The sequence below is a fragment of the Puma concolor genome, chromosome D2 (assembly GCF_028749965.1).
Source record: "Puma concolor isolate L17-30 chromosome D2, mPumCon1.1.hap2, whole genome shotgun sequence".
Classification (NCBI taxonomy): Eukaryota; Metazoa; Chordata; class Mammalia; order Carnivora; family Felidae; genus Puma; species Puma concolor.
In genome coordinates, this window is record NC_141677.1 from 48,869,886 (window position 1) to 48,892,417 (window position 22,532).

The window sequence follows — 22,532 nt, forward strand, 5'->3', positions numbered from 1 at the left end:
TTTCAGTAATGGTTAGCTTTTAAAATTATGTTTGAATTAATCATTATCAAAACAACATAGAAAATCCTTTCTAAAACTAAATTGTATCCTATATATAACAATGTCTTATACCTGGTGAAATCAAGGTGGTTTTCCTGTTATGAAAGGTGTATGCATACACACACATAGATGCACACACATATTCAATCTCAGTGGCTCCTTAAATAAGGCACACCATATTGATTTAAGTAAGGCTTTCTCATGGCTTTAGTAATGGCAGTAGCATTGTTCTTATTTCTTATTCATGTAATGTGGAAAGTGTAGCATTAGCTTAAAAATGGCAAGAACTTGTTATAAACATGTCTTTTAATATTGCACATTTTGTGCCTATGCAAGAGTTGATCAAAACATCCAAATGTTTTTATGAAATAAGCTAAACTTTATTATTTCTGGTTTTTGTGTTTAAGCAGTGGTCATTTTTGGATTTAGGGTATGAGAACGTCTTTAATATTTTTACCTTACTTTCACAACTTAAAGTTTCTTATTGATATAACTCATTGCTATAACTTTTGTAGAGGGTAGCACAACACTGTGATTCTGTTAATAAGTAAGCTGTTTTTATTAAAGTTAGGGAATCTAAGAAATTGTTGCCCTTTTAGGAAAGAGAAAATGTTTCTGCAGCTTGAAATGAGAGTTTTTGGGAGCAAACTTTTTTCCCTGTAATCATTACTTAAGTCAGAATCTTTTAGAACATTTACTCCATGAACTAGAAATCCCTTGAGGCCCTTCCCACCACAGGAGCAGCATCTGTGGCTGCTGTGGACAAGAGCAAGTTGTAATGATGGTTGCAGTATCAAACCTGAGGACCACTACAGGCCACAAGAGCCTATAGTAGTGGGGCTCCCCTGTAATCCTTATGCTCTGGACACATGGATACCTACCAAGACAGTGGGGTCCTGGGAGGATGCTTTCAAGAAGCAACATACTGACCATAACACACACTGCAGTTTTAGTACACTCAGTGGCCCCCTTGTGTTCTAAATTGTTGTTGCATTTAGCTAACTTCATGTCAAGAAACAGCTCTAAGAATAATCTAAAACCAGAATCAAAGAAGAATCTAAAACTGGAAAGAAAAAGAGGGATTTATTTGCTTCTGATTTCTAACATATGTCTCCCAGTTATGTGTATGTGTTTATTTTTTAATGTAAAGTAAATGGAATTTATATTGCTTTTAAATTACTGATATAACCAATATTGGAAAATATGGGAAGCAGACGTGTGAAATGAAAATAGTCATAAGTAATTATGTCCTAGAATCAGCAAATATACAGACTCTCGTGGTACTGGAAAGTACTGATGTATTTGGTTAAGCCCTGTATGTAACATCCTAATAATGCATTTTATTTATTTCATATTAGTTCAACATAGGGAATGTTGTATTAACTATAAAAAGACCAGAAACTTACTTAAAGAATATCACGTACTCTATGTTGTATGCACACGATTGTTCCAATTCAGCACATTATATCCTGTCACTGTACTAACATGCATTAAACTTGATATAAATTGAAAGCTTGTTTATCGATTTTTCCATTTGTAGTTCCTATGGAAGATCCACTTAGGGAGATGGCTGAGTACATGGATTCCAGTCGAGATGAGGTCTGGGAGAAGACCTCCTGCAACAAACAAGTTACATTTTTGGTATACCGAGAAGGAGATCAGTTGAATTTCTTTCGTGTAGTAGATAGGGGAGATGGCACTTTAACACCATTATCTGAATCTTTAAGGTAAATAGGTTTTCATTTGCATGTCTCACTTAGAAAAGGAAAACATTGTATGATATGCTCATAAACCTCAGTATTTGTGTTGTCAAAATAGTCTTATATCCACAAGATTGACTAAATTTCATGCATTCTTGCCACCCCCCCTCCCCCCGCCCCAGGTATGTAATTCCGAAATTGTTCTTCATTATGATTCATATTTAGAGAGTCACTTATAAAACTGAAATTTGTTTATGGAGTAGGATTTTTTCATATAAAAATTGATTTCTGTCACTTTATGAAACTGTAAGATGCCTACCTACCTAGATGACAGAGTTTTGTTATAATTGTGTGTTACTGTACAACCTTGGCATAATAGAAAGGGTTGACCTAGAGTTGCTGGTTTTGTTTTGTTTTGTTTTTTCAAAATTTAACTCTACTGCTTAAAGGTAGTTAAATGTCTTTACTTCTCTGGTCTTATTTTCCTATTCTGTAAAAGAAGGAGGAGTTGTTACATTCTTTTTTTTTTTTTAATTTTTTTAATGTTTATTTATTTTTGAAGGAGAGAGAGACAGAGTGTGAGTGGGGGAGGGGCAGAGAGAGAGGGAGACACAGAATCTGAAGCAGGCTCCAGGCTCCGAGCTGTCAGCACAGAGTCCGACGCGGGGCTCAAACTCACAAACTGCGAGATCATGACCTGAGCTGAAGTCTGACGCTCAACCGACTGAGCCACCCAGGCGCCCCAGGAGTTGTTACATTCTAAACTCAGAAGGAAACAACTTAAAGGTACTTAGCTAGGCAATAGAACAGTTAGGAAATCTTACAAGGTAACCTGTGAGTTTCTGTGTATTCTTACTTTGATTCTTTATTGCCTCTCACTTTAAGTCACTAAACATTTAATGAACTTTTATAGCCAGTCTGTAGACTAGCCCTGGCTTACAGAGATAATTGTCCCTCCCTTCATAGAGCATGCAGTCTGCTATAACTAGTGTCAATAATATAATCTTTCCAGTTGTTATCAAAAGATATCCACATCTTTGGAAAGCCAGATGAGAGGACCTTCATTTTGCCTGAAAGGTAGGGAGTTAGGGACAATCTCTGAGAAGAAGCACCTTAAAAGAGGAGTAGGAGTTTACTAACCAGACAAAGGAAGGAAAAGTATTACAGGTCATTAAATTTAATTAGATTAGTTGTGTTTTTTGGGTGTTGAATTATATAACTTCTTTAATATATTTTGGATACTCACCCCTTATCGGATATGTCATTTGCAAATGTCTTCCCCCATTCAGTAGGTTGCCTTTTCATTTTGTAGGGTTCTTTTGCTATTCAAAAGTTTTCTATTTTAATGTAATCCCAATAGTTTATTTTTGCTTTGTTTCCTTGCCACAGGAGACATATCTAGAAAAATTTTGCTAAGGCTGATGTCAGAGAAATTACTGCCAATGTTTTCTTCTAGAAGTTTTATGGTTTCAGGTCTCACATTTAGGTCTTTAACCCATTTTGAGAAATGGTATAAGAAAGTGGTCTAGTTTCATTCTTTTGCATGTAGCTATCCAGTTTTTCCAGCACCATTATTGAAGAGACTGCCTTTTCCCCATTGTATATATTTGCCTCCTTTGTTGTAGATTAATTGACCGTTTAAGCATGGGTTTATTTCTGGGCTCTCTATTCTATTCCATTGATCTTTGTGTCTATTTTTGTGAGCACCATATAATGTTTTGATTATTATAGCTTTGTAGTATATCTTGAATTCTGACATTGTGATACTTCTAGCTTTGTTCTTCTTTCTTAAGATTGCTTTGGCTTTTGGGAGGTCTTTTGTGGCACAAGTACCTAAATTTAATACCATAGTATAAAAAGCTAGTGACAAAACCATGCATAGAAAAAATAACTGGTAGTCTGGATCTGGAGTACAGTTTTTGTGGCTCAGGAGTCTAGGCACAGTTTAGCTGGTTGCTCTGCTCTGGGTCTCCCAAAGCTGCAATCAGGGTGTTGGCAAAGATGGGCTTTTATCCAGAGGCTTGATTTAGGGAAGCAAATCTGCTTTCAATTTATTCATGTTGTTGGCGTAATTCATTTCCTGGCAGTTGTATGACTGAAGGCCCTGTTGTTGTTGTGTTGGGTTTTTTGTTTTTTTTGTGTGTTGTTTTTTTTTTTTTTTTTTGCTTTTCTCCCCCTGGCTTTTGGTTAGAGGTTGCCCTCAGCTCCCTTCTGATTAACTCAGAATCAACTGATTTGGGGCCTAAATTACTTCTGAAAAATCCCTTTTGCCACATATTCTATTGACTAGAAGCAAGTCCTAGGTCATGTTCACCCTCAAGCGTAGGGGAGTGTCCTAGGTATGAGCACCAGGGATTGGGAATCATGGCAATTTCTTTAGATTCTGCCCACCACAAGTTATGTGGAAGAAGGATTAGACTTATCATTTATTTGAAAGCGGACTGTGACAAATGGGTATTGACTGTTGACTCTAATTTGTTAGGCTCTGGTTAGCACTACGAAGCACAGTAGTAACCATGTAGTAACCAGAACCATATAGGCCAGAAGTATAGAAGAGGGAGAGATGAAGCCTACAGCCTTAATCCAGTATCTCTTACTTGGACCATGAATAGAATTTTTTTCAAAACGTTTATTTATTTTTGAGAGAGAGCGCAAGCAGGGGAGGGGCAGAGAGACAGGGAGACACAGAATCCAAAGTAGGCTCTAGGTTCTGAGCTGTCAACACAGAGCCCGACATGGGGCTCAACCTCACAAACCGCAAGATCATGACCTGAGCTGAAGTCAGATGCTTAACCGACTGAGCCACCCAGGCGCTCCTGAATAGAATTTTTTCATACCAGTCTCTCCGTGTGCTAGCTTACTGTTATTTTGGTTTCCTTCCTTAGAACATCCTCTTTTGACTCTTCCCTAAAGGAGAAAATCTAAGCCCCTTAACTTAGTATGTAAGGCTCTTTACAACCAGTCATCATCAGTTTCTCAGGTCTCCTTTGTGCCATGTTTTTGTACATCTTTTACCATTTGCTAGAAATGTCATTTTCTCCTTTATCCCAATTTCTCCTCAGCCAGCTTCTGTTTATAAAGGACATAGCCCAAATGTTGCTGAGGATTTCGATTAAAATTGTATTATTGTTCCTCTCAAGATATTTTTTAATTTTTCTCTTCCTTTCTACTCACCTACCAGAACTGGACAAGGAATAGGGTACAGAGAAAGAGGAGTAGAAATCTTTTTCTGGTTATACCTTGAATGGCATTTATCTTGACTATTGTAGGGGAGACTTTCTTATTGTACAATAGGGGGCAGCAAGAATTTTTTGTAAAGGACCACATAGTAACTGTTTTAGGATTTTAAGGTCAAGAGATAAAATCAAGGATGCTATGTAGACACATAACAAGAGAGAAAACAAATTTCCACAAAATTCTTACTGACAAAATTCAAAATATAAGAATAATTGAGTACGTGTGTGTGTGTGTGTGTGTGTGTGTGTGTGTGTATGTGTGTGTGTGTGTCTGTGTGTGTAATTCGGGTCCACTAAAGAGAATTGAATGCTTTTTTTGTGGGAGTAATATCTTACTTGAGGTTGCAAGCTAGTGTTATCTATCATATTTGCAAAATTAGTTGCAAAAGTTCATCTGTTAATATGGATCTGTAATGAGATTTTATGTATTTTATCTTTGAAAAATTTTTTCATACAGATAGGCATCGCCAACTAGTGATATCATGTATGATTTTAATTGAGCATGTTTCATTGTTTGAAGGCACTTGTAGAATTCTATTACAGTGCTCACTGGCTGTTTGCCTTTAGCATGGCAGTATATTGCATATTAATCACTTCAAGATATGTGGAGCTCCTCAATCGCTCATTTAAATAGATTTTGAAATAGGGAAATTTCCTTTAACTTGCAATGAAATACGAAAGCACTGCTGGGAATTTAGAAAGTATGCCCACTATAAATTCGTGTGGGAATGTTCTTGCTTTGTTTTAACTTTTGAAAGCATGCCATTATGTGTGGTTCAGAGTAATGTTGATGTTGTCACAATGACAGTACTGCAGCATGAGTTTCTTATAGGAACACGTTTTACCTTGTGATTTTAGGTAGAATTCAATAAGAAACATTATCAAGTCCACAGCAAAAACTCATTTTCAAAGGCATTCCTTGTTTTATGTTAGCAGTTAAAGGCGGTTCTTCTTCAGAAGAATTCAGTGTTAGTGCTGAGCTAATAGAATCATAATAAAACTACTGTCAAGACATTGAACTTATGGTTAAGTCCATGAGCCAGAAATGGTTATTACCGTGGACCGTACTGGTTCAGTAACACATGATAGATTCAAATATTTACTCCTGAATACCTGCTGGTGAAGAATAGAGTAACCATCGTCTCTAAACACCTTACATTTTCATTAACTTTGTAATTTTTTTTTCCCTGTTCCACACGTATTTTTACTTCATTAATTGTAGGAGACTTCACTTCAAGTTGTTTTAGCCATTTGTTTGAACCTCTTCTTACCTGTAGTTGTTGCATGCAGACTATTCATAGAGGCTGGTTCTTCACTAACTTCAAAGTTGGTATTGATGCCCTGATAAACAAAAACAACTCATAACTTATGTCAACTCATCAAAAGCCAAGGGAAAGAAATCTAAATCATTTGCTTTATTTTTTAGTTGACTGTTGTCAGTTCTTCAAGAAATTGTTCTTGCTAAAGCAGTAATCTTTAAACAAGTTTATTTTCTCTGGACACATTCCTTCAATTGCTGTGATCAAACCCAACTTAATTAATTCACTTTTGGCAAACAGATTTTCTTGCTTAGCTCATAAATAAGCCACTCAGAAACTTACTTTGGGTGCAGTCTCATTTTCATTTTTTATTTTTGTGAAGAAATTCTACTTTGATGAAATATTTCATTTTTAATTTTCTGATTTTTCTGACTCTTTTCCAGTAAGTTGGGAATAGTGTGATGAGTCCTTAGTGTGGTAATGCCCAAATAAGTTGTTTTTCTTTAACATGGCCAAATGTCACTGCATAATAAACATGGGGCTTTGCCATTTAATTGAGTGAAATAATCCATTCTCTACTCTGCCTAAAAACTGTAGCATTCAAAGTCCACTCTTGTTTTGACAAGTTAGGTATGTGTATGTGCCTGTGCCTGTGTGTGTGTGTGTGTGTGTGTGTGTGTGTGTGTGTGTGTGTGTGTATAAATGTCATGGTACAGTGATACACATGGCACTCAAAATGCTGTTGAATTATGACTGTGCCACTGTGATTTGTAGTGTGCCAAGCCACAGTACCAAGCCGTGAGAGAGCCACATACAATTCTGTTGTGGCTACTCAACTCTACCGTTGTAGTACAAAAGCAGCCTTCTGCAATATGTGATCAGTGGTGTGGCAGTGTTCCAGTAAAACTTTATTTGTGGACACAAATGTGAATTTCATATAATTTAACATTATGAAATGTTATTTTGATTTTTTTCAACTATTTAAAAGTGTCAAAACCATTCTGTGGACCGCACAAGAATAAGTGGTAGACTGAATTTGGCCTGTGCCCATAGTTTGCCAACTCTTACTCTAAGAAGAAACAATGAGAATTGCGTGCTAATTGAATTCATTCTGATAGAAAACCTAGTATCAATCGTGTTGAGTCTTAAATCTTTATAGTTAATCATGCCACCTTACTTCTTTTTTAAGTGGGAAGAAATCAAAGGAGGCAAGGCGAGACTTAATTAAATGGTAACTTGTCTGTGAAAGTCATGGGAGGACTTGGCTTTGGGGTGAACAATATTCACGTTGGGAAAGATATTCATTTGTTCAATATTTTATTCTTCAATCACAATATTAGATTAAAATGTTTAGAAAAAGTTAAATATAGCATTCAAGAAAATATCTAGAAATTTAAGAAAATACTTACAGTTTTTAAGTACAAAGAAAGATATTTGTAGATTGAATTTATAAATGACTGTTATCCTAGTCTAGTAACCTTTTTCCATTTTGAAAGAAATTGTGATTGGCTTTTCCATTGCTCTCCTGAGTCTATGCTTTGTGAGAGAAAACACAGTAATGTGGTTCTTTGAAAAAAATTAGGTGAATTTAAAAGTGTATTTTTACTTGAAAATGGATCCAATGAAATAGTTATCATGACTCTACTTTTTAGAATACATATATGTACACAGTGTGCAGGCAAATACAGACACAGTGTTCTCTGTGGAAAACAGTAAAGGACCAATTTTTTATGACAGGAAAGTTGAGTCAGAAACCTCTTTCAGTATTCAGTATGGGTACTTAAAGTTAAAATAACCATAGAATGTATGACAGAGCACTTAAAATACTGCAAGATGACCAAGGATAGAATATACTTGAGTCATTTCTTCCATCTCCAAGGGTGCACTGGCAAAAATCTTCACTCCTTCCGCCTTTTCAGGTATAGTTAACTTCGAGACAAGAGCCCTCACATGTTGTAAGTTCTGTTCACTTTCGGGGGTTCACAGCATGACGCAGTAAGGTCTGTTGTTTGGTGCCTGAAGAAGCAACAGGAAATAGTATAAATAATAGGTTTTGGAACCAGGGGATTTGAATGTTAAGTCTACCATTTAGTAAAACCTCTCTGAACTGCAGCTTCTTCATTTATAAAATGAGATATGATACCACCATATATAGTTTTGTGAGGATTAGAAATGACGTGGAGAAAGAGTCTGGCGGAGTAGTGTTCAGTAAATGATAGCAGTGTTAATTTAGTGTTGTTCCCATTGTGGCAGTTTTCATACTGTGGCATCTGCAGTAGGGAGAAGTGATGGTCACAGGTCAAACACTAGGGACTAAATTGCTTATGGAGACCTATTCCCACCATCCTTCCTTCTGCTACCCATACCTGCTGTGCATGTAATTAATCCATGTTTTCAAAATGTCGTCATTGTCACTATGTAAAGTTTTAAGAAAGGGGCTTTCCATTCTCGACTTTGCCTTTATGTGGTGGAGTATGTGTTTGTGAAGTGTTAGGGAATGTGCCCTTATTTTTAAGGCCATCCTAAATTGTTTCCATTTCTTAAAACCATATAGAACAGGAAATTTTGTTAACCCTCATACTTTTTTAGCTAAGATACATACTTTAGTTTTCCTATAGGTAAATCAGGCATGGTGATCAATACACATTCTTTTTTTTTTTTTAATTGTTTTTTTTTTTACATTTTTTAAAATTTATTTTTGAGAGACAGAGACAGAGCACAAGTGGGGGAGGGGTAGAGAGAGAAGGAGACACAGAATGCGAAGCAGGTTCCAGGCTCTGAGCTGTCAGCACAGAGCCTGACGTGGGGCTCGTACTCACAAACTGTCAGATCATGACCTGAGCCGAAGTCGGACGCTTAACTGACTGAGCTACCCAGGCACCCTGACCAATACACATTCTTAATCTTCTCTATTTAAAATCTTAGTCATTCCACAAATATGCTGAGCTTGTGTTTTTCCCAAACCCTTATCATTGTAATTTTGCTTTATTGAAAAAGCTGAATGAAATTTCACTAATGTTTGTGTTCAGTTCAACAAATATTTATTGGCTATGTGTCAAGCACTGCGCTAGGCACTGAGACTAGGAAGATGAACAAGGCCTAATATCTGCTTTCACCTTGCTTACATAGTGGGGAGTGAGAGGGAAAGATAGACATATAAGTATAACTATGAGGATAGTGTGACAAGTGCCATTATATTATGCAGTCAAAGAGATGGGGCTCCAAATAATAATTACCTTATGAATAAATGTCATGGTGACTGGTCAGTAGTTCAGATGTTTTACATGTTTAATAATTTGTGTTATGACTTGACCGGAGTTTCTTTTTTTCATTTTAAAATATATGCTGTTCTAGGTGGTTATATTTCCAAATACTGAGAGAAATATTAAGTCATTCTTATTTTTTCATTGTTCTTTAAAACAGATATTTTCTGAAGACAACAATGTGTGTTCCTTTTTTAGTGAAAATCCTCTCGGGATGAATTTAAAAATCTGGACTTTGGTGTATTAATTTGTTTTTCATTATGGTTAATGGAATTCGGATCATCCTTTGGTCTAGGTTTCAAGATGATCAGCTTTGGCTGATAAAATGAAATCAGTGCAGTTTTGTGGAAATGGAGTTTGCTCTTGTGGGAGTAGATACAGGTGCCAGAAGACCTTCACTTGTTGTATACTGACTTCAGAAAAGCTTAGCTGTGCTAGATTTTCAGTAATGCTGGATCATGATATTTCACCCTATTTAATTTTTTTTCAAAGAAGTACATTGTTTGAAATACATTTGCCTTGAATTTACATTGACAAGATTTACTCATCTGTCATTAGCAGCATCTGTAGTTTCTACTGCACATAAAGCATTTTTAGTCATTGGGCAGGAATCAGACACATCTCAATAGTAATTATTGTTTTCTTTGCAGTGGTGGTTCTGTGTATAATCTGTATACTGATGAAGATGAAGAAACTGAGCCTTCTCCTTCTGGGCAACAGATCATTGAAAATTCAATAACTATGAATAAGATGAAGCTGCTGAAGGCTAAGATGGAGAACATGAATCTCAGCAAAAAGGTGAAGCTGTCGGCATTTGGCCAGGCTTTTCTCTAGTTTATCCCTGCGGGGCTCACAGCGTTGAGGTCTGTGGGTAATTGTGAAAACAAATTATTGATAAAATACTACTCATTTCAAGTTTCTGGCCTCGGTTATTTATTGAGATATTAAAAGCAATGAATTGTTTTTTTTAGGCCACCAATACATTTACTATGATATGCTGCACTTAAACTAATTCATGTTTTTTTTTAAATTTCAGAGGTCTGGTGCTAAGAAGGATAATAGAAAATAGCCTAATCTCAATCTTCCCATAGTTACTTTTTGAAATGCTCTGTTAATATTTGCTTATTATGGATATCTCTCCTATTTTGGTTTTGATAAAGAATATACCTATGTTCAGCTTTACTGGATACTGTCAGTTTTCCAAAGTGATTCCAAAGTAATTGAACCAATTAGCATTCTTCCTGGTAGTGAATGAGAGTTGCACATATTCTTACCAACATTTGGCATGATCCTTTTTTTCTTTTTGTCATTCTGGTTGATGTGTAGTGGCCTCACATTGTGGTTTTAATTTACATTTCTTTGACTAATGAAGTTGAGCACTTTTCACATGTTTATGGGTATTTGGATATCCCTTTTTATAAAATGCCCATTCAGATTTCTTGGGTATTTTTCTATTGAGTGTTATGTTTTTACTTACTGACTTTTTTTTAGATGTTTATATATTCTAGATATAAGTCCTTGCTATACACACACACACACACATGCGCGCGCGCATACACACATATACATATATATATATATATATATATATATATATCACTACTCTATTACTTTGCTTTTCACTGTATTAATAGCCCATCCCTTTTTCTTTCTTGAAATATATACATATAATAAGGTTTAAAAATCTTTAATGTATAGCTTGATGAATTTTTACATTTATATATACTCAGGTAGGTACAACCTAGATTAACATAAGACCTATCTTTCTCTCCAGATTTTCTCATAACCTTTCCCTACTTCCAGAAATAACTACTATTCTTATATGTGTCACCATAAATTAGTTTTCTAGTTGTTGAACTTTGTATAAACGAAATCATATAGAATAGACTTTTAATGTTTATTTATTTTGGGAGAGAGCAGGAGCGGGGGAGGGGCAGAGAGAGGGAGAAAGAGAGAGAAAATTTTTAGCAGGATCCACACCCTGCCTGGAACCTGACATGGGGCTTGATCTCATGCCTGTGAGATTATGACCTGAGCCAAAATCAGTAGTTGGATGCTTAACCGACTAAGCCACCTAGGTGCCCCTCTTTTTTATTTTTGATCTGGTTTCTTGTGCTCAGCATAACACTTTTGCAGTTCATCCATGTTGTGAGTATCAGTTCTTTCTTTTTTACTGCTTTGTACTATTCCATTGTATGACTACTTCAGTTTGTTTCTCTCCTCTTTTTGACACGTTGGGTTTTTTCTAGTGTTTGCCTTTCAACAGTAGAGATGCTGTGGACATTCTTATACATGTTTTTGGTGGACATATGCATTCTTTTATTTGGGTTATAAGCCTAGGAATGGACTTGCAGAGTATATGTGTAGCTTTAGTCACAATGCCAAACAGTTTTGGAAAAGTTCTGTAATTATTCCTTTCTCATTTAGGTATACGGTCCATCCTTTTTAAAAAAAGTATAATGTGGGGGCATCTGGGTGGCTCAGTCAGTTAAGTGACCAACTTCAGCTCAGGTCATGATCTCATAATGAGTTCGAGCCCCTCTTCAGGCTGTGTCCTGATAGCTCAGAATCTGGAGCCTATGTTGGATTCTGTGTCTCCCTGTCTCTCTGCTTCTCCCCTGCTCACACTCTTTCTCTCTCTCAAAAAATAAATGAACATTAAAAAAAATAAAAAACATAATGTGAAGTAGGGAAAAGATAATTTTTTCTAGATGGAGAACAGTTGATCTAGCTGTATTGAAAAAAATCTTTCCTCACAATCTTAAATTTTTACGCACCTAATAACAGAACTTCAAATACATAAAGCAAAAACTACAAAGAGAAATAGACAAATCCATAGTTATTTTAGAAGAATTCCACACACTCTCAAAAAACTGGTGGAAAAGATGGAAAAATCAGAGAGGATGTAAGACTTGAACAACACTATCAGCCTACCTGCCCCAATTGACATTTATAGAATGCTGCATCAAAGAACAGCAGGGTACACATTCTTGTTCAGTGCACTCAGAACCATATTGTGTGCTGTCACACAAGTCCCAATGAATTTTAAAATATTCAAATTATACAAAAAGTTCTTACTCTAATGGAATAAAGTAAAGAATCAATAACAGATATCTGGAAAGTCGAATATTTTGGAAATAACACACTTCTAAGTAATTGATGAGTCAAAGAGACATTGAAAATCATTTTGCACTAAATAAAAATCTTCTGATAATATGGTGAATTTGTTTTTTTAATGTGAAATCATTCTTATATTCTTAGAATGAACTACTCTTGGTTGTGATGAATTTTTCTTTTTATATCTTTATCTTTAATTTGCTAATGTTGTATTTAGGAGTCTTGTTTATCCGGGGAATTGGTCTGTAATTTTTTTCTAACATGCAGCAAAGTTGGAAGAATTTTACAGTGAACACCCACTTATCCACACATAGATTTTATAATTAAAATTTTTTAATTGTTTTAAATTGTGGTAAAAATGTACATTTTTAAGTTTCATACAGTTCACTAGTGTTATGTATATTCGTATTATTTTACAACCAAGTTTTATTTTTTATTTTTTGAAGTTTTATTTTTCTTCCAAGATTTTATTAAATTTAAGTTAGTTAACATACAGTGTAGGATTGGTTTCGGGAGTAGAATTTAGTGATTCTACTTACATATAACACATATAACACTCAGTGCTTATCACAAGCACTCTTCTTAATGTCCATCACCCATCTGGCTCGTGTCCCACTCCCCTCCTCTCCAGCAACCCTCAGTTTGTTCTCTATAGTTAAGGGTCTCTTATGGTTTACCTCCATCTCTGTTTTTATCTTATTTTATTTTCCTTCCCTTCCCCTATGGTCATCTGCTTTCTTAAATTCCACATATGAATGAAATCATATGGTATTTTTCTTTCTCTACCTGACTTACTTCATTTAGCATAATACACTCTAGTTCCATCCCACATCATTGTAAATGGCAGGATTTCATTATTTTTGATGGCTGAGTAGTATTCCATTGTATACATATATCACATCTTCTTTATCCATCAGTCAATGGACGTTTGGTCTCTTTCCATACTTTGGCTATTGTTGATAGTGCTGCTATAAAGATGGGGGTGCATATGCCCCTTTGAATCAGTATTTTTGTATCCTTTGGATAAATACCTAATAGTGCAATTGCTGGGTCACAGGGTAGTTCTATCTTTAACTTTCTGAGGAACCTCCATACTGTTTTCCAGAGTGGCTGCACCAGTTTGCATTCCCACCAACAATGCAAGTGGGTTCCTCTTTCTCGGCATCCTCACCAATACCTGTTGTTTCTTGTGTTGTTAATTTTAGCCATCTGACAGATGTATGGTGGTATCTCATCATGGTTTTAATTTGTATTAACCTGATGATGAGTGATGTTGAGCATCTTTTCATGTGTCTGTTAGCCATTTGTATGTCTTTGGAGAAATGTCTGTTCATGTCTTCTGCCCATTTCTTAACTGGGTTGTTTGTTTTTTGAGTGTTGAGTTTGGTAAGTTCTTTATAGATTTTGGATACTACCCCATTATCTGATATCTCATTTGCAAGTATCTTCTCCCATTCTGTAGGTTGCCTTTTTGTTTTGTTGATTGTTTCCTTCCCTGTAAAGAAGCTTTTTATCTTGATGAAGTCCTAATAGTTTTTGCTTGCCTCTGGAGATGTGCCCAGTAAGAAGTTTCTACAGCCAAGTTCAAAGAGGTCAATGAAATCTTGCCATTTGCTCCTCTAGGATTTTGATGGTTTCCTGTCACACATTTAGGTCTTTCATCCATTTTGAATTTATTTTTGTATATGGTGTAAGAACGTGGCCTAGTTTTATTCTTCTGTAAGTTGTTATCCAGTTTTCCCAACACCATTTGTTGAAGAGACTGTCTTTTTTTTCCATCAGATATCCTTTCCAACTTCATCAAAGATTAGTTGACCATGCAGTTGTGGGTCCATTTCTGGGATTTTCTGTTCTGTTCCATTGATTTGTATGCCTGTTTTTGTGCCAGTACCATGCTGTCTTGATTACTACAGCTTTGTAATATAGCTTGAGGTTCAGAACTGTGATGCCTCCAGTTTTTTGTTTTTCAGGATTGCTTTGGCTATTCAGGGTCTTTTGTGGTCCCATCCAAATTTTAGGATTGTTTGTTTTAGCTCTGCAAAAGATTCTGGTGGTATTTTGATGATTGCATTAAACGTGTAGATTGCTTTGGGTAGTATAGACATTTTAATGATGTTTGTTCTTCCAACCTGTGAGTAGAGAATGGTTTTCCATTTCTTTGTGTCCTCTTTTTTCTTTTTTTTAAACAATTTTTTTTTCAACATTTATTTATTTTTGGGACAGAGAGAGACAGAGCATGAACGGGGGAGGGGCAGAGAGAGAGGGAGACACAGAATTGGAAACAGGCTCCAGGCTCTGAGCCATCAGCCCAGAGCCTGACGCGGGGCTCGAACTCACGGACCGCGAGATCGTGACCTGGCTGAAGTCGGACGCATAACCGACTGCGCCACCCAGGCGCCCCTCCTCTTTTTTCTTTTAATGTTTATTTATTTTAAGAGAGAAAGCATGTGTGGGAGGGACAGAGAGATGGGGAGAGAATCCTAAGCAGGGTCTTTGCAGTCAGCACAGAACCCAACTTGATCCCATGAACCATGAGATCATGACAGGAATGAAAATCAACAGTTGGGTGCTTAACCGACTGAGCCACCCAGGTGCCCCATGTGTCCTCTTCAATTTCTTTTGTAAGTCTTCTATAGTTTTCAGAGTACAGATCTTTTACCTTTTTAGTTGGGTTTATTCTTTATTTTTATTTTTTAAATTTTTTTTTGAATCCAAGTTAGTTAATGTATAGTATAGTAATAATTTCAGGAATAGAATTTAGTGATTCATCACTTACATATAAAACCCTGTGCTCATCCCAACAAGTGCCCTCTGTAATGCCCATCCCCCACACCCAACACCCCTGCCAGCAACCCTCAGTTTGTTCTCTGTATTTAAACAGAGTCTCTTATGGTTTGTCTCCCTCTCCATTTTTATCTTAGTTTTGCTTCCCTTCCCCTATGTTCATCTGTTTTGTTTCTTAAATTCACTCTTAAATGAGTGAAATCATATATTTGTCTTTCTCTGACTTTTTATGCTTAGGATAATACCCTCTAGTTCCATCCATCTTGTTGCAAATGTCAAGATTTCATTCCTTTTGATTGCCAAGTAATACTCCGTTGTATATATATATACCTACCATATCTTCTTTATCCATTTATCTGTTGATGGACATTTGGGCTCTTTCCATACTTTGACTATTGTCGGTAGTGTGGCTATAAACATTGGGGTGCATGTGCCCCTTCAAATCAGCATTTTTGTATCCTTTGGATAAATACCTAGTAGGCCAGTTGCTAGGTTGTAGGGTAGTTCTATTTTTAATTTTTTGAGGAATCTTCATATTATTTTCCAGAGTGGCTGCACCAGTTTGCATTCCCATCAGCAGTGCAAAAGAGTTCCTCTTTCTTCACATCCTCACCAACATCTGTTGCCTGAGTTGTTAACTTTTAGCCATTCTGAAAGGTGTGAGGTGGTATCTCATTGTGGTTTGATTTGTAGTTCCCTGATGATGAGTGATGTTGAGCATCTTTTCATGTGTAGTTAGGTTTATTCTTAGGTATCTTCTTGGTTTTGGTACAGTTGTAAATGGGATTGATTTCTTGATTTCCTTTTCTGCTTCTTTGGTATTGGTGCATAGAAATGCAACAGATTTCTGCATGTTGATTTTATATCCTGCAACATTGCTGAATATTTACCTTTTCAGTTGCTCTTTATTCTTCCCTGCAATTACATGCTTCCTTCAAGGATTATTTTCCTTCTGAATCATTTCTTTTAGTACTTCTTTTCATTTAGTAAAGGTTTCTAACAGTGGATTCTCTCAGCATTTGTCTGAATACTTATTTTACCTTTTGTGTTTTGAAAAATGTTCAGTCTTTCAGAAATGTGGTAAGAGTAGCACAGCAGACCTGCATAGGCACTTTAGCTTGACCCATCAATTAACATTTTTTCACATTTGCTTTCTCCCTTTCTCCCTGTTTTTTCACCATTCCATTTGGGAATTAGTTGCAGATACCATTTCCCCCTAAATACTTCATTCTGCATATATCTCTGCAGAACAAGGGTCTTCTCCTACATAACCACAATACAGTTACCATACACATGATTTATCATTGATATACATTCTGTCATCTATATTCTAATTTCTCTTTGTCCCAGTGGAATATCTTCAGTTTAAATTTGTCTGATTGTTTCAATCATGATTGGATGCAGGTTAAACATTGTTGGCAGGAATATTACTTATATGATGCATTCTTCTCAGTGCAAAACATCAGGAGGCACATGTCAGTTTGCAGTAATTTTACTTTTTTTAAAGAAAATTTGCAATTTTAGTTGATATTCCCCTTTTATCCAAGAGTTGTTTAATAGCATTCAGAAAAATTCCTGGTGAGAGAAGCTTTTTGCTTTGTCATTGTTTTTGATTTCTAGTTTTATTGAAATTAAAAACAATGATTTTATGGAAATCAGATAATGTTGCTTATATTTCTACTTAATAAAACCTGATTATTTGTGATCTAATATCACTCTGCATGAATATTCCATGTATACTTCAGAAGATGATTCATTCTCTATCATCAGGGTAAAAGTTTGATAGATAACTATAAGATTGACCTTATTGGTCAGTTGTTTGGATTCCCCATTTCCTTTGTTTTGGTCAGCTTAATGTTTCTTTGATAAAAATAATGATACCTGAAAGTCCATTATTGGTGGACATTGGTGTATTTCCTTTTTCATCTTCCATAGTGTTTTGCTTTAAGAAGGTACTTGTGTTACTGTTTCATAAACTTTATTTTATTTATTAAAAAAAGGTTTCTTAATGTTTATTTTTGAGTGAGAGAGAAAAAGAGACAGAGTACAAGTGGGGGAGGGGCAGAGAGCAAGAGAGAGAGAGACAGACAGACAAATAGAAAGACAGAATCGAAGCAGGCTCCAGGCTCCAACCTGTCAGCACAGAGCCCAATGCAGAGCTTGAACTCAACGACCTCGAGATCATGACCTGAGCAGAATTTGGACGCTTAACCGACTGAGCCACCCAGGCGTCCCTACACGGTTACATTTTAATTATACTGCTTATTGCAGCTGTTATAAAGTGTTCCGTCCCTTTCAGTTTAAATTTTCCTTGCCAGATATCAGGCCCATAACCCTTGATAACTTACTGTCTTCATTTACTTGGTATACCTTTTCCCATGTCTTTTAGAATTCACTTTTAGGCACACTTTTTTTTTTCTCCAAGTAATCTTTACCCTCATTGTGGGATTCGAACTCACAACCTCAAGATTAAGAGCTTACCCTCGTTAGATGTAGAGATTACATAAAAATAAAATCTTTAAAAATTTTAAAAATCAAAGTTAACTTTTATTTTTTTTTAATTTTTTTTAACGTTTATTTATTTTTTTTGAGACAGAGAGAGACAGAGCATGAACGGGGGAGGGTCAGAGAGAGGGAGACACAGAGTCTGAAACAGGCTCCAGGCTCTGAGCTGTCAGCACAGAGCCCAACGCGGGGCTCGAACTCACAGACTGCGAAATCATGACCTGAGCCGAAGTCGGCCGCTTAACCAACTGAGCCACCCAGGCGCCCCAAAGTTAACTTTTAAATTACTTTTTGGTATATCTTTTATATACATTATAGAGTTGGCTTTTTGCTTTGTGAACCAGTTTGAAATTTAAAAAAGTAGGTAACTTAATCACATTTATATTTAGCAGTATGACTTTCATATATGGTCTCAAATGTCTTATTTTGATATATTTACAGTATTCTAATGGTCTCTTTTCTTTTGTGTATGTATGGATGTGTGTGTGTATGAGTGTATACTTTTTGGTACTTCAGAAGCCTTTTGTTCTATTGTTTAACTTTATTAAAAAAAATTTTTTTAATGTTTATTTATTTTTTTTTTTTGAGGGAGAGAGAGACAGAGACAGAGCATGGGCAGGGAAGGGGCAGGGGCAGAGACAGAGGGAAACACAGAATCCAAAGCAGGCTCCAGGCTCTGAGCTGTTAGCACAGAGCCCAATGCGGAGCTTGAACTCACGAACTCTGAGATCATGACCTGGGCCAAAGTCAGACACTTAACCAACTGAGCCACCCAGGTGCCCCATCTATTGTTTAACTTTAGATTAATATTTATTATCATGTCCTTTATCTGCTTTTTCCTTACTTAACCTTCTACTCTTTTATTTTCCATTTTTGAGAGATATCTTTTGACTCTTATTATAATCAATGAACTTATTTTGCTTTCTTTTTTTTTAATTTTTTTTAACGTTTATTTATTTTTGAGAGAGAGAGAGACAGAGCATGAATGGGGGAGGGTCAGAGAGAGAGAGAGAGAGAGAGGGAGACACAGAATCTGAAACAGGCTCCAGGCTGTGAGCTATCAGCACAGAGCCCGACGCAGGGCTCGAACTCACGGACCACGAGATCATGACCTGAGCCGAAGTCGGCCGCTTAACGGACTGAGCCACCCAGGGGCCCCTTAGTTTGCTTTCTTTATCTCTCCATTAACTTTTTTTTTTAATTGAAATATAGTTGACACACAATGTTACATTAGTTTCAGGTGTATGGCATAGTGATTGCACAGCTCTGTATATTCTGCTGTTATGCTCACCACAAGTGCAGCTACCATCTGTCACCCCAGAACGCTATTGACTGTATTCCCTGTGCTGTACCTTTTATCCTCATGACTTAGTCATTCTGGAAACCTGTATCTCCCACTCCTCTTCTTCCCCTTTTGCCTATCCCCCTACCTCTCTCCCTCTGGCAAATGCCAGTTTGGTCTCTAAATTTATGGATCTGTTTCTGCTTTTTCTGTTAGTTTTATTTTTTAAATTCCATATGTAAGTAAATCATGTTGTATTTCACTTTTTCTGACTTAGTTTACTTAGCATGATACCTCAAAGTCTATGTGTATTGTCACAAATGACAAGATTTCATTCTTTTTATGCCCGAGTAATATTCCATTATACATACATCGCACATCTTCTTTATCCATTTATCTATTGATGGGCATTTAGGTTGCTTCTTTATCCTTCCATTTTTAAGTTTATCCATAACATCATAAATTGTTGTGATACTTTTATTAAAACTTACTATATTGAGGACCCCTAGACCACTCTGCAGTTTGATGATTTGGTAGGAAGACTCACAGGACCAGCATATAGTTGGATTCATGGATAAGATTTATTACGGCAAGAGGGTACAAAGTAAAATCATCAAAGGGGAAAGGCTTATGGCTCAAGTCCAGAGAAAACCAAGCACAAGCTTCCCAGAATCCCGTTCCCAGTGGAGTCTCATAGGACATGCTTTATCCCTCTGTCAATGAGCTGTGTCAGTACATATGGAATATTATTATCTGCCAGGGAAGGTTATTAGAGAGTCTGTGCCCAGGGGTTTTATTTGGGGCAGTTCATGTAGGCACCCTCTGTCTAGCATGTACCAAAAGGCCAGACACCCAGAAGGAAAGCCAGTGTTTAGCATAAACCATAGTGCTTGCACAAACAAGTTATGCACCTTTTCTGTTAGGGTGGTGGGAACCCTCTTGAAATACAAGTTCCCAGAAGCTAGCCAAGGGCCATCCTGGAAGGCAGGCCTTTTCAAGTATAGCAGTGTAGGCCTATTAACTCTTTTCTGTAGTACCTATGTAGCTGACACTCATCTTACTAGGAAAAATTGTTGGGGGCCTAAAATAGGTGAGTAATATCATATCTAGTATACTCAGTGAATTTTCTTCTCAGCAAAACTCTGGAAAATAATCAGTAGTGAGGAAGATAAATAAAATTATTTTTAATGTTTTCAGAAAATTATACTCCGTGGAGGAAGAGAACAAAATTGATCTCAGTTTTAAACTTCAGATTTTAACCTTTTAAGACGTTTTAGATTGAGGTAATCACAATGCCAGTGCTGCAGTAAATAACATTTTCCTCCTTCATTAATTTTTGTTAATGGGTAGACAAAAATGACTGTAAGGAATTATATATTCACTCTTTTTTTTAGCCTAAGAAAGCTGTCAAGGTAAAACCTCGTCCACCTATAGCTCCTCGACCTTCTGGTAGTTCCACGGCAGCTGCTCGCCACAGATTGTTAAGGGTTCTCCCCCACATTGGGCAGTCTTGTTTACCTTCTGCTGGGAATGCATGTCTACCTGAAACTTCCAGCAATGCCGTTTCAAGTTTGGCAACTGTGCCCCCCACTGATAGACCCATATCATCTATTGCTAGTGATTTTCTTAAGGAAGAGGATAACTGGGAGATGAACGCACTGTCTCATTCCAATGGTAGCATCAAACTACCACCTCAGATACCCCATACCGAGTTGGAAAATGACAAGGAGCTTGCTGATTCTGTTCTCCATCTTGGATCATTCCTGCCTAGGCGAACGAAACACTTTTCAGGAAATTTGTCATCCAATAAAGAGGATGACACTACCTTATTTCCAACTTCAGAAGAATGTGTAACTGAAGAATCACTTCCACCTGAAGTGGGTTCATTTGCTTTATTTACGGAAGGAAACACCGATGAACAGAGCATTGGCTTAGAAGGTACACAGAAGGTAAATCCAGAGTTCTTACTCTCTAATGATGATAAAGGGTTGAAAGCTGCAGAACAGCATCTTAAACATGTTGCAAGAATATTGAGCAGTGAATCAGTAGAAACTACAGTTCTCGACCACCATGAATTAAGTCCTCACAAGAAGAGACTCTTGTCACCTCTTCGCTGTTCTACACCAATGTCACTCCATAATTCTCTGGTGAAACCACAGAGACAGTCCAAATGTTTTGAGTCTGGGAACCTCCAGTCTTCTGCTTCACAAAATGTGCTTCGGTCGCTAGATGTTCGAAATATAACTGATTCTTCTTTCTCTAGGACTACTCGCTTTCGTGCTGTTAAAGTTGATTCACCTGGGAAAAGAGCTGATGTTATTTCTAAAGTTGAGGCACGGGATATCACAGAAATGGCAAACAAGGCTTCCAAAGAGCCTGTTGGTTGTGTAAATAATATAGGTTTTCTTGCTTCGCTGGCCCGGAGTGCAAGCAGAGATAGCTTACAGAGCATGCGTGGGGCAGGCAGGATTCGGACCTCTGGAATGGGGCTGTCTACAAGTCTCCAGCATTCTCAGGAAGAAAGCTTTAGGAAAAATTCTCCCCTGTTAGAACCTACAGATTTTTTTCTAGTAAGTATTTGTTTGCAATATGTTCTACTAGTTAACCTTGTAGTTATTCATCATATTACATGTTTGTTTTTTGTTTACTTAAGGGAGGAGACCGAAGGTTGAATTCTTTTTATAAGTTTCTCTTAAAATGTTAATCTAGTTGGTAGAAAATCTTTTTGATAGTTGAATTTTAAATAAGGTGTTGGCCCTAAATTGAGAATTGTAATTTGAAAAATAATTTTGTGCAACAATTTATCATCTATTTTTAACACTAAATATTTTTTAAAAATTTTAATGTTTATTTATTTTGAGAGAGAGAGAGAGAGAGACTAAGCATAAGTGGGGGAGAGGCAGAGGGAGAGAGACACAGAATCTAAAACAGGCTTCACACTCTGAGCTGTCAGCACAGAGCCCGACGTGGGGCTTGGACTCACAAACTGTGAGATCATAACCTGAGCCGAAGTTGACAGTTAACTGACTGAGCCACCCAGGTGCCCCTAACGCTAAATATTTTTAATTGTTTCCATACAAGAACTTTTATTTACACCATCAAATTTTCTTCTCTTAAAAATACATACAGTATTGCTGCATGTGAGAATCAGATGCCAAATTAATTTAATTAAATGAAAGCCCAACAGCATTTCCATAATAAAATACAAGTATTTCATGTTTAGTGATCTTTTCTTCTGTTCTCCATTAACTTACTTCTGTAGATGTTTTGTGTTTTGATTATAGTCTGCCCGTGGCATTGGAATGAATGGAAATAACACAGCAGCAGGGAAAAGAGTAGGTAAGCTA

General features: G+C 36.6%; 1 protein-coding gene across 4 annotated transcripts in view; it reads left to right on the plus strand.

The window, feature by feature from the left end:
* Nucleotides 1–22,532, plus strand: part of ZFAND4 (zinc finger AN1-type containing 4) — a 78,925-nt gene that overhangs the window by 48,940 nt on the left and 7,453 nt on the right. For all 4 annotated transcript variants that reach the window (XM_086680269.1, XM_086680270.1, XM_086680268.1 and 1 more), the window contains 4 exons: nucleotides 1,580–1,766; nucleotides 10,148–10,295; nucleotides 20,580–21,755; nucleotides 22,470–22,524. In XM_086680269.1, the coding sequence (XP_086536395.1) occupies nucleotides 1,580–1,766; nucleotides 10,148–10,295; nucleotides 20,580–21,755; nucleotides 22,470–22,524 (1,566 nt within the window). The remainder of the gene's footprint in view (nucleotides 1–1,579; nucleotides 1,767–10,147; nucleotides 10,296–20,579; nucleotides 21,756–22,469; nucleotides 22,525–22,532) is intronic.